The sequence below is a fragment of the Crinia signifera genome, chromosome 1, assembly GCF_055691185.1.
Source record: "Crinia signifera chromosome 1, ASM5569118v1, whole genome shotgun sequence".
In the NCBI taxonomy this organism is placed as follows: Eukaryota; Metazoa; Chordata; class Amphibia; order Anura; family Myobatrachidae; genus Crinia; species Crinia signifera.
This window is the reverse complement of record NC_139217.1, coordinates 30,716,710-30,729,806: the sequence shown is the minus strand read 5'-3', so window position 1 is coordinate 30,729,806 and position 13,097 is coordinate 30,716,710. Positions and strand designations below refer to the sequence as shown.

The 13,097-nt window shown below is 51.3% G+C and overlaps 1 protein-coding gene across 1 annotated transcript in view; it reads right to left on the bottom strand.

The window, feature by feature from the left end:
• Nucleotides 1-1,304, bottom strand: part of GFRA4 (GDNF family receptor alpha 4) — a 319,424-nt gene extending 318,120 nt beyond the window's left edge. Inside the window, exon 1 of the mRNA XM_083185261.1 lies at nt 237-1,304. Coding sequence (XP_083041387.1) covers nt 237-285 — 49 coding nt within the window. The 5' untranslated portion in view covers nt 286-1,304. The remainder of the gene's footprint in view (nt 1-236) is intronic.
• Nucleotides 1,305-13,097: the final 11,793 nt, after the last annotated feature.

Genomic DNA, 13,097 nt, shown 5'->3' with positions numbered 1-13,097 from the left:
CCCACAAACCATGCCATGCCATGCCACTATAGAATGGTAATACTGTATGCACAATGCCAATATGAAGAAAAGTGTCAGGATTATATGTGCACATCCCAATGCAGTGCCAACTCAGTGCCAGCCTGTGCACACATCATAGCACATGATGCCCAGACTGGTGTGTGCAGTCACACAGAACACCAATGCTATGCCCTCTGATGCCAGTCCTGCCACACATCGCAGCACATAGTACTTACCGCAGATGAGGAGCAGCAGGACGCATCCACACAGCCTGACCGATCTCATGGTGGCTGACTCCTGGGGGGGGCACAGGGACTGGGATTTGGAAGTGGATCCTCGGTTTAGCTCTGGGCTCCTCCGCTGCAGGTGTGTAACTTACTCTCTGCACCTTGTATTATACACATCCCCCTGTAGATCCCAGCTGTACAATCCAAGGGGACGCAATCCAGAGATGGGATGTTTAAACGCACCCCCTGCTGCCAACTTCATCCACCAAGACGCACTGTGCGCTTACCCTGTGCGCTTTCCCTGTGCGCTTACCCCCGTGCGTTTAACAATGATATCCTGGGATCACACAACAGGGGAGCCCTGATATCCTGGCTCTGCTGACACTAATCCTGAAAGTGCCCAGCTCCTGGTATTCCTGTAGGGGTCCAAGTGCTGAGCTGAGCCAGCAAGGGTCTGTGTGGTGGCTCCTGGTATCCTGGGAGAAAGTAGGGGGTCCAAGTGGTAGTGAGCCAGGAAGGAGGGGTTGTGTGGTGGCTCCTGAGTACAAGATAGAGGGGATCCTGGTTCCAAGCGCAGATGGGGGGAATCCTGTTATCCAGAGAGGGTCCTGGGGGTGCACACAGCTGGGCAGTGCCAGGGGTTTGCTCTAGGCGCTGGTAGATCCTGCTCTTGCCCTTACTACATCCTGCACCTCTGCTGCACAATGCACTACTGTCTCAGGGCTGGGGATGGACCAACAGGCTGCTTGTCACTGGATGCAGCTATGGAGGGGTTTAAATGGACAGGGAAAAAAAGAAGGGGAAAAAAAAACAATAAATCGTCAGCAGCAGCTGCTCTCTCTCCCTCTCCCGAGCACCAGTCCCTCCCTCACTGGTACATTGCCTGATAATGGGGGAATGTGCGGTGGATCAGCGCTGTATATCCATCACAGGCAGAGCTCCCAGCATCAGGAGTTGGGCTGGGCAGAGGGGGGGCACAGAACAAGCTAAGATCCCCCCCACCACTCACACTAACGGCTGCCTGCTGCTGGAGGAGATACTCCTGTGGTTTCCCTGGGAGATGGGCAGAGCATCCCAACTCTACAGCATGTGCCAGGGGCAGGACTGGCACCGTGTTATACGGGGTACAGGGCTGATGCAAAGTAACTTCATGTATTAACAACTGTGGCGGCCGTTCTAAGGATTACACATGCTACAATGAGTATATGGCTTGTATCTCATTATAATGTGTATACAGTGTACTGTAGCCTGTATCTCCTTACTCCTGCACACTGTGTATATAGCCTGTATCTCCTTACTACTGTACACTGTGTATATAGCCTGTATCTCCTTACTACTGTACACTGTGTATATACTGCAGCCTGTATCTCCTTACTACTGTACACTGTGTATATAGCCTGTACCTCCTTACTACTGTACACTGTGTATATAGCCTGTATCTCCTTACTACTGTACACTGTGTATATAGCCTGTATCTCCTTACTACTGTACACTGTGTATATACTGCAGCCTGTATCTCCTTACTACTGTACACTGTGTATATACTGCAGCCTGTATCTCCTTACTACTGTACACTGTGTATATAGCCTGTATCTCCTTACTACTGTACACTGTGTATATACTGTAGCCTGTATCTCCTTACTACTGTACACTGTGTATATACTGTAGCCTGCATCTCCTTACTACTGTACACTGTGTATATAGCCTGTATCTCCTTACTACTGTACACTGTGTATATACTGTAGCCTGTATCTCCTCACTACTGTACACTGTGTATATAGCCTGTACCTCCTTACTACTGTACACTGTGTATATACTGTAGCCTGTATCTCCTTACTACTGTACACTGTGTATATACTGTAGCCTGTATCTCCTTACTACTGTACACTGTGTATATAGCCTGTATCTCCTTACTACTGTACACTGTGTATATAGCCTGTACCTCCTTACTACTGTACACTGTGTATATAGCCTGTATCTCCTTACTACTGTACACTGTGTATATAGCCTGTACCTCCTTACTACTGTACACTGTGTATATAGCCTGTATCTCCTTACTACTGTACACTGTGTATATACTGCAGCCTGTATCTCCTTACTACTGTACACTGTGTATATAGCCTGTATCTCCTTACTACTGTACACTGTGTATATAGCCTGTATCTCCTTACTACTGTACACTGTGTATATAGCCTGTATCTCCTTACTACTGTACACTGTGTATATAGCCTGTATCTCCTTACTACTGTACACTGTGTATATAGCCTGTACCTCCTTACTACTGTACACTGTGTATATAGCCTGTACCTCCTTACTACTGTACACTGTGTATATAGCCTGTATCTCCTTACTACTGTACCCTGTGTATATAGCCTGTATCTCCTTACTACTGTACACTGTGTATATAGCCTGTATCTCCTTACTACTGTACACTGTGTATATAGCCTGTATCTCCTTACTACTGTACACTGTGTATATAGCCTGTATCTCCTTACTATTGTACACTGTGTATATACTGCAGCCTGTATCTCCTTACTACTGTACACTGTGTATATACTGCAGCCTGTATCTCCTTACTACTGTACACTGTGTATATAGCCTGTATCTCCTTACTACTGTACACTGTGTATATACTGTAGCCTGTATCTCCTTATTACACTGTGTATATACTGTACTGTAGCCTGTATCTCCTTATTACACTGTGTATATAGCCTGTATCTCCTTACTACTGTACACTGTGTATATAGCCTGTACCTCCTTACTACTGTACACTGTGTATATAGCCTGTATCTCCTTACTACTGTACACTGTGTATACAGCCTGTATCTCCTTACTACTGTACACTGTATATACAGCCTGTACCTCCTTACTACTGTACACTGTGTATATAGCCTGTATCTCCTTACTACTGTACACTGTGTATATACTGCAGCCTGTATCTCCTTACTACTGTTCACTGTGTATATAGCCTGTACCTCCTTACTACTGTACACTGTGTATATAGCCTGTATCTCCTTACTACTGTACACTGTGTATATAGCCTGTACCTCCTTACTACTGTACACTGTGTATATAGCCTGTATCTCCTTACTACTGTACACTGTGTATACAGCCTGTATCTCCTTACTACTGTACACTGTGTATATAGCCTGTACCTCCTTACTACTGTACACTGTGTATATAGCCTGTATCTCCTTACTACTGTACACTGTGTATATACTGCAGCCTGTATCTCCTTATTACACTGTGTATATACTGTAGCCTGTATCTCCTTATTACACTGTGTATATACTGTAGCCTGTATCTCCTTATTACACTGTGTATATACTGTAGCCTGTATCTCCTTATTACACTGTGTATATACTGTAGCCTGTATCTCCTTATTACACTGTGTATATACTGTAGCCTGTATCTCCTTATTACACTGTATATACTGCAGCCTGTATCTCCTTATTACACTGTGTATATAGCCTGTATCTCATTATTACACTGAGTACAGTATATACTGTAGCCTGTATCTCCTTATCACCTGTCTATATACTGTACCAAGCCTGTATCTACTTATTACAATGTATACATAGATGGTATCTACTTATTACAATATGTAAGTAGATATCATAGTTACATCACAGTTACCTCCCCTCCTGCATTCTGCAGGAGACTCTCTGAAATAGCAGCAATCTCCCTCTCTCCCTCATTAGTCTAGCAATCTCCCACATTACAGTGTTACATCATAGTTTTCCCCCCTCCTGCATTCTACATGAGACTCCCTGACATAGCAGCAATCTCCCTCTCTCCCTCATTAGTCTAGCAATCTCCCTCATGTCACCTAGCCCACATTACACTGTTACATCATAGTTACCTCCCCTCCTGCATTCTGCAGGAGACTCCCTGACATAGCAGCAATCTCCCTCTCTCCCTCATTAGTCTAGCAATCTCCCTCATGTCACCTAGCCCACATTACACTGTTACATCATAGTTACCTCCCGTCCTGCATTCTGCAGGAGACTCCCTGACATAGCAGCAATCTCCCTCTCTCCCTCATTAGTCTAGCAATCTCCCTCCTGTCACCTAGCCCACATTACACTGTTACATCATAGTTACCTCCACCTGAAATAGCAGCAATCTCCCTCTCTCCCTCATTAGGTTAGCAATCTCCCTCATGTCACCTAGCCCACATTACGCTGTTAGATACATTTAAATTGAATCATCAGCACCATTTCCCAGCATTTTACCAAGTACAGTATCTCTTACTAACCGCTTTGGGGCTCATCTACAATTGGATATGTCATTTTACATGATTCCTCTCAGATGTAGCAGTACACACCCACGCTTCTAGGTGCCTCGTTCACAATCTCTTTTCACAATCTCTCCATATATGGAACTACACACGCCCTTTGGGTGGAGCATGACACTCCTCCTGAATGGGGTGCTGTGCAAAATTCAACTACCAACTATAATCTCCCTGAAACTAGTTTTCAAAAGTAGGCAAGTGTGGCTTACACGCTGTGAGTGATAATACTTATGAAGGATATGCACTCTGCTGCTGTGAGTACATACCCACATGCACTGCATATAGGAATGATTGGCAGACTGGGACTGTACAGGAGAGCAGTGGTTACCTGCACAGGCTTTACAAGCAGTAACCAGTATTAGCGGTGTAGACACTGCACAGGATTGTCCACAGACACAAGCTAGAAGAAGCTGAAGCAGGGAACAGGAACTGCTGAACTCCAGCCAGGAATCAGAGCTGCTGATACTGAAACCAGTAACAGGTAAGATATGTGTTGTACTGGCAATGGGCAGATGCAGCTGATGGATTTAAATAGGGTGCGTGGGCTTTCCATTGGTGACAGTGCCAGATTAAGGTCTAAATGGGCCTGGAGCTAAACATGATCAAGGGCCTATTATGCACAATATTAGGGGTTGTGGCCAGCACCTAATAATGTGGGGGGTGTGACCAGTGTTCTGGTTGGGTGGTCTGCTCATGGGTGTGTCTCTATTTGTGTAAATACTTTCAACTAATTATATATGCCTGGAAAAGGCAGGGGGCTGGCATAGTAAAAATGCAGGGATATATATTGGCGGGTGCCCTCCAAAGAAGCACCCGCAGGACGCCGATGTCCTAGGATACTTGCGGGGTGAGGCGGCACTGCAGTCATAAAAAAATTACTGAAAGCCGAAACTTGGTAGACAACATTTCAGCACCATTTATGTGGTCACCTAAGTTTAACACACCATATACCCCTTATACAAATCAGGCAACACAATAGTAACCCCCTTATACTGTACTTGCCTCTTACACATTATGCCACATGGAATGAGCTAAAATTCACACCGACTGAGCCAAAATTCACACTATGGCACACGGATTGAGTCAAAATTCACTTTATGCCACACAGATTAAGGCAAAATTCACATTTTGCCACATGGATTGAGCTAAAATACACACTAGACCAAAAGGATTGAGCAAAAATTCACAATATGCTTCATAATCAGGGGCATTGCGCGCCATAGGCGCACATTAAAAATCTACACCATAATGCCCATTACATGTTAAGCCACACCACATTATGTCTATTACGTACAGTATTATGCCAAAAACCATAATGCCTATGAAAAATGATGCTACATAAGTGCTGCTTACCTACATGCACATTGCCAGGGGTTCCATGCTCATTGCCAGGGGTTCCATGTTCGTTGCCATGTCGGATTACATGCTAATTGCCAAGGGGGAATACATGCTCGCAGGAATTGGGGGACAGCCACTGCCGGGCAGAGATCAGGGGGCTGTATTCAGAGCACTGCAGGTCCCGGCTATTTGAAATTATACCCCTTTCACACCAGAAAATGCAGGGACTTACCCGGAAATATGGTCCCAGGATCATGGAGGGCCATTCCTAGGCTGGCCCCTTTTACACCAGCCTAGTCCCTGCATTTTCTGGTATGAGGGGGAGAGAACCACCCCCTTTAACCAACCAGCTATATCTTCGGAACCAACTGACCCATTTACGTGAGACCTGTATCATATTGAAGAACTTTTTAGTGGGCTTGGAATGATTTTGGTCCCGTTAAACTGGGCCCTTAGGTTCCAGAGAAATCTGCCCTGAAACAACATGAACAGCCATGAAATTACATTTCAGAAATGAAAAAAATCGGTTTACCCACAATATCTCTGGAACCAATGAACCCATATGGACCAGCCTGGTATCAGATTGAAGTCCGGCCATTTGGATTCGACTGAGATCAACCTCGATCTTCTGTGATGCCAGAGGGGGAACTGGCAGCTGTTGGAACCGGATGGGGGTCGGAATTAGCGGGTCCCATGTTATCCTTTGGGGAAAACGCTCCAGGTTTGTCTGGCAGTATCTCAGGTGCCCAGGGGGCTAGCGACACGGGGCTGGGCTCGTTGGAAAGCCCTGGCCCTCAACTACAAAATGGGCATAGGAGAGTGGGCCTGGTGCTGTAGCTCCAACCGGACCATTGTTAATCCTGCCCTGATTGGTGACTAGTCAGGTGGAAGCTAGCCCATCTATTATTGGGAGAAACCAGAGTTAGCTGATCAATTAAACATGGTGGCAACTATACAGCTCTAAAGCCAGGAACAAGTCTCCAGTAACTAAGCAGCTTATATTTACTATAGTAGCCAGTGGGAGCACCCTACCAGATGAAGTGGAATGTTTGGTGAGGGTGCTGGCGGAGATGGGAGAGAAGGATAGGTGATACAATGCAGCAGCTGATTGGTTGCTATGAGCAACTTCTACTCTAGGTCACTTCTCCACTCTTTTCACTGCTTGACAGAGCCGGCCCTAGCCTAAATGACGCCCTAGGCAAGATTTTGGCTGGTGCCCCCTAGCACCGCCACTAGTTCCGCCTCTGACCCTGCTCCCCTTTCCCAGCACCACCAACCCTCATCATAGCAGTCATCATTTTGGTGCTCCTACCCGCAATATTTTGAATAGAAACAGTGCACACATTCGGTGCGCAGCCCAAACAGGGGTTGTGTTCTTGCTGGGAAGGGGCATGGCCACACAATAGTACCCCCAATTCAAATTATGCCACACAGTAGTGCAACTTTATTCACATTATATCATGCAATGGTGTCCCTTATTCACGTTACATCACACAGTAGTACCACTTTACCCCTTTCTCTCGGCACCCCTGATAATATCACACAGTAATGCCCCTTACACATGACACACATTATTAATGTCCTTATAACCATAATGCCCCTAACCTTTATTAATGCCCTTCATACACATAATGACACACATAATGCTGCTTACACATATGTTGCACATTATTAATGCCCTTATACACATGACACACATAATGCCCATTACACATATGTTGCACATTATTAATGCCCTTATACACGACACACATAATGCCCATTACACATATGTTGCACATTATTAATGCCCTTATACACATGACACACATAATGCCTGTTACACATATGTTGCACATTATTAATGCATTTCAACATGACACACATAATGCCCCTTACACATATGTCGAACACTATTGCACAACCAACCCACCCGCCAGTGGCGTAGCTACGTTTTGGGCACCCCCCGCCGTTAGGGGGGGGCGCCCCCCCGCCGCCGCCACCCCGCCAAGCACCCCTACCCCCCCCGACCCGCCGCCCATGCAAACCCCCCCTCAATCCCCCACAGCCTTACCTATCGCGCTGGACCCGGCGGCTCCGTTCTTCTGCTGAGGACCACCAGAAAATGGCCGCCCCCATACAGCAGACAGTTTTAGAGAACTGTGTGCTATATGGGGGCGGCCATTTTGTGGTGGTCCTCAGCAGAAGAGCGGAGCCGCCGGGACCAGCGAGATAGGTAAGTCTGCGGGGGATTGGGGGGGGGGGTTAACTATAGCACCGCAGCTCCCGGCGCCCCCACATGCGCCCCCACATGCACATCGCCCCCCCCGCGGTGGCGGGGGCTGCGGTGCTATAGTTACGCTGCTGCTACCCGCAGTCAGAACTCGCACAGCCGCAAACACTGTGACCTCTGCCTTTGCTTGGATACAGATGTTTCCACATACATCTTGCCTCAATAGGCCATGCAGCTCCTGGCCAGTTCTGCTAACGTTGGGTGCCTTTTTTGCTGAAAATTCATCTTATTTGCATTGTTATGACCAGCACACACAAGGAGCTTCCGATGTGGCATGAATATATTCTGTGTGCGACTGTGGCTGTACCTGCATACAGAATGCTATGTTACAGTGATTTCCATGAATACACTATTTCATATGCAGATACAGCCTCACTCACACACAAAATATAGGCATGCTGCATATCATTTTAATCAGCAGAATCTGCTGATGCCCCTAGGCATTCCAAATGCCCTAGGCAATTGCCTAGTTTGCCTATGCCTAAGGCCGGCTCTGCTGCTTGATACAGCAGTCCATAAAATTACATTCAGGAGTGTTGATTGATTGGTACTTTATTTCTCTCCACTTCATCTTTCTCACTTTCTTTCACCAGCCAGCGCTCCCCCTTCTCTGTCTCTCCAGGCAACCTACTTCTGTCTCCAGCCAATGCCTTATGTCTCTCTAGATAGCCCCCATCTTGTCTCCCCAGCCAGCCCCTTCCTGTCTCCCCAGCCAGCCTCCCTCCTGTCAATAGGTTGACACATGCGATAGATTGACATCGACAAATGGTCAATACAAGTCAAAAGATCGACGACAATGGTCAACACATGAAAAGGTCAACATGACTTTTCAATGCACATGGACCAAAGTTGGGAATGGTAAAGTGTGCCAAGTACTGCCCCCTCTCTCCCCATGAGTGCCTCTGCCCCCATGATTGCCTCTGCCCCCCTCTACCCCCATGAGTGCCTCTGCCCCTTCTCTCCCCATGATTTCCTCTGCCCACTCTCGACCCATGAGTGCTTCTGCCCCCTCTCTCCCCATGAGTGCCTCTGCCCCCTCTATCCCCATGAGTGCCTCTGCCCCCTCTATCCCCATGAGTGTCTCTGCCCCCTCTATCCCCATGAGTGCCTCTGCCCCCACTACCCCCATGAGTGCTTCTGCCCCTTCTCTCCCCAAGAGTGCCTCTGCCCCATGATTGCCTCTGCCCCCTCTACCGCCATGAAGGCCTCTGCCCCCTTTCTCCCAATGAGTGCCCCTGCCCCCTCTCTCCCCATGAGTGTCTCTGCCCCCTCTCTCCTCATGAGTGCCTCTGCCCCCACTACCCCCATAATTACCTCTGCCCCCTCTCTCCCCATGAGTGCCTCTTCCCCCTCTCTCCCCATAAGTGCCTCTGCCCCCTCTCTCCCCATAAGTGCCTCTGCCCCCTCTACCCCCATGAGTGCCTCTTCCCCCTCTCTCCCCATAAGTGCCTCTGCCCCCTCTCTCCCCATAAGTGCCTCTGCCCCCTCTACCCCCATGAGTTCCTCTGCCCACTCTACCCCCAGGAGTGCTTCTGCCCCCTTTACCCTCAGGAGTGCCTCTGCCCCCTCTCTAGCCAGGAGTGCCTATGCCGCCTCTACCCCCATGAGTGCCTCTGCCCCTTCTCTCCCCATGAGTGCCTCTGACCCCACTACCCCCATGAGTGCCTCTGCCCCTTCTCTCCCCATGAGTGCCTATGCCCCCTCTCCCAGTGTGTGCCCTTGCCCCCCTCACCTCATGCATGCCCCTGCGCCTCTCCCAGTGTGTGCCCCTGCCCCCTCTCCCAGTGTTTGCCCCTGCCTGCTCTCTCAGTGTGTGCCTCTGCCCTATCTCCCAGTGTGTGCCCCTGCCTCCTCTCTCAGTGTGTGCCCCTGCCCCCTCTCCCAGTGTGTGCCCCTGCCTCCTCTCCCAGTGTGTGCCCCTGCCCCCTCTCCCAGTGTGTGCCCCTGCCCCCTCTCCCAGTGTGTGCCCCTGCCCCCTCTCCCAGTGTGTGCCCCTGCCCCCTCTCCCAGTGTGTGCCCCTGCCCCCTCTCTCCCCATGAGTGTCTCTGCCCCCTCTATCCCCATAAGAGCCTATGCTCCCACTAACCCCCATGAGTGCCTCTGACCCCATTACCCCCATGAATGCCTCTGCCCCTTCTCTCCTCACACGTGCCTCTGCCCCCTCTCTCCCAATGAGTGCCCCTGCCCCCTCTCTCCCCATGAGTGCCTCTGCCCCCTCTCCCCATGAGTGTCTCTGCCCCCTCTCTCCCCATGAGTGCCTCTGACCCCACTACCCCCATGAGTGTCTATGCCCCCTCTCTCCCCATGAGTGCCTCTGCCCCCTCTCTCCCCATGAGTGCCTCTGCCCCCTCTACCCCCAGATGTGCCTCTGCCCCCTCCCCATGAGTGCAAGGTTTCACCGTCTGCCCCCGGACTTGGCCATGCCATCATAACCCAGCAGCACACAGTGCATAACAATGATAAGCAGCAGTCGGCATCTTCCGCAGTAAGAGCTACCGGCCACTGCTCGCTCACTGTAGAGGTTGGTGTCAGCAGGGACATGTACAACATTGAATGAGCGACATACACACTGGCGTTCTAGATGCCTGCCCTGGCTCTCCTATTGTAAGTGCTGGCCTTGTAGTACCATCCTATCCATTGGTGTCTATGCAGGTTTCTATAAAACACTCCACCTTTTATTCCGACCTCACTCTTTATTTAGGACTAGGTGATTCATCGCGCCCTACGGGCGCTCTTCACACCGGCGTAAGGGGCTACGCCCCTTAATTTGTGAACATTTGTATTGTGAGAAATATGGTTAGAATTGTATGAAAGATGCCCTGTATTGCAGCTTCTGGCAGTGGGTGAGGGTCCAGCGTGGCAGCACAGAAGTACCGGACGGTGGCCCTGAGTCAGTGTCTCCTCCTACTGGGTGGGAGTTAGGGTGCATGAGAGCAGGAGGCTGGGATATGAGGCATGATAGGGGTATGTGGGCAACACAGCGTCAGCGATTACCCAGTGGTGGAAGTTACGGTTCAGGAGAGCAGGAAGCTGGGTAGTGATAGGGGTGTGTGGGCATACGGGGGACTAAAGAGGGTGGTGGACACTGTGCAGCTTCTGCCAGTGGGTGAGGGTCCAGCGTGGCAGCACAGAAATACAGGAGTCAGTGTCTCCTCCGACTGGGTGGGAGTTAGGGTGCATGAGAGCAGGAGGCTGGGCGGTAAAGCATGATAGGGGAATGTGGGCAACACAGGGTGAGCGGGTCTCCACTGGCGGAAGTTACGGGGCAGGAGAACAGGAGGCAGGGCAGTGTCCTCCCACATTGATGGCAAAAGTATTCAACATCGGCCATAAACTATCGATTATTTGAAAATCATTGATGGTCGATGGGCATCCCTAGAACTGGAGGAGGGTGGGGGACAGTATGCAGCTCCCGGCAGTGGGTGAGCGTCTCCTCCCACTGGGAGGGAGTGAGCGTGCATGAGAGCAGGAGGCTGTATAATAGTGGTATGTGGGCAAGACATTGATAAAAGTTGTGGCGCTGGTGCAGAGGGCAGTGGGGAAACCTGCAGTGCGGCAGCCAGGGCCGGATTTCCCACCTAGGGGCGGTACCTGCTTGTGGTGGTACAGGATCCCCCATTGTCACGGGGGTACGTGAAATGCGGGAGCGGGGGCCGCGGTGGTCCGCTGGGGGGTGGAATTGCCGGAAGGGGGTCTGGGGGGTCTGCAAATTGCGGGAGGGGGGGTGGTGTGTGGGGATCCGCGGTTAGCGGGAGGGGGCGGGGGTCCGCAAATCGTGGGCGGGGGCGCTTGAATCGTGGGAAGGGGGGTCCGCAAATTGCGGGAGGGGGGTTGTCGGGTTAGTGAATTGCGGGAGGGGGGGTTGCGGAGGTCCGTGAATTGCGGGAGGGGCGCGTGGGGTGCCGTGAGTCAAGGGGGGGTGGTGCGGGGGTCCGTGAATCACGGGAGGGGTCATGAATCGCAGGAGGCGGGGGTGGTGGGGGGGCTGCGAATCACAGGAGGGGGGGTGTGGGGGGTTGCCGTGAATTGCATGAGGGGGGCGTGAATCAAGGGAGGGTGGGTCGTGGGGGGTTCCGAATCGCAGGAAGGGGGGTATGGGGGGGTGCCGTGAATTGCGTGAGGGGGGCATGAATCGCGGGAGGGGGGGTCCCCGAATGTGTGAATTACGGGGCGGTCGCAAATCGCGAGAGGTGCCGAGGGGGCCCGCAAATCGCGGGAGGGGGGCGCTACGGGGGGTTTCGTGAATCGCAGGAGGGGGGGGGTCGTGAGGGGTTGCGAATCGCAGGAAGGGGAGTGTGGGGGGTGCCGTGAATTGCGTGAGGGGGGCATGAATCGCGGGAGGTGGGGTCCCCGAATGTGTGAATTAGGGGGCGGTCGCAAATCGCGAGAAGTGCCGAGGGGGCCCGCAAATCGCGGGAGGGGGGCGCTACGGGGGGTTCCGTGAATCGCGGGAGGGGGCGGCGCGAATTGCGGGAGGGGGGTCGCAAATCATAGTAGGTGGGGGGTGCCGTGAATCGTGGGAGGGGGGGTCGCGGGGGGCCCTTTTAATGCCGGGAGGGGGGGGTCGCAGGGGTCCCGCGAATCGCGGGAGGGGAGGATGCAGGGGTCCTGCGAATCGCGGGAGGGGGCTGGTGGGAGGGAGGGGTCGCTGGGGTCCCGCGATTTGCGGGAGGGTCGCGGGGGTCCCGCGTTTCGCGGGAGGGGGTGGTCGCGGAGGTCCAGCGAATCGCGGGAGGGGGTGGTCGGGTCTGGGACGGATATTAGACAGCACTTACATCGACAGCCATTACATCAACACCATTAGGTCGACATGGTTTTAGGTCGACATACCATTAGGTCGACATGTCATTATGTCGACAGCTCAGTAGGTCGACAGCTCAGTAGGTCGACATGTTTTTAGGTCGACACTGCCATTAGGTCGACAGAGTCTATGTTGACAGGCAAAAGGTCGACATGGGTTTTTTC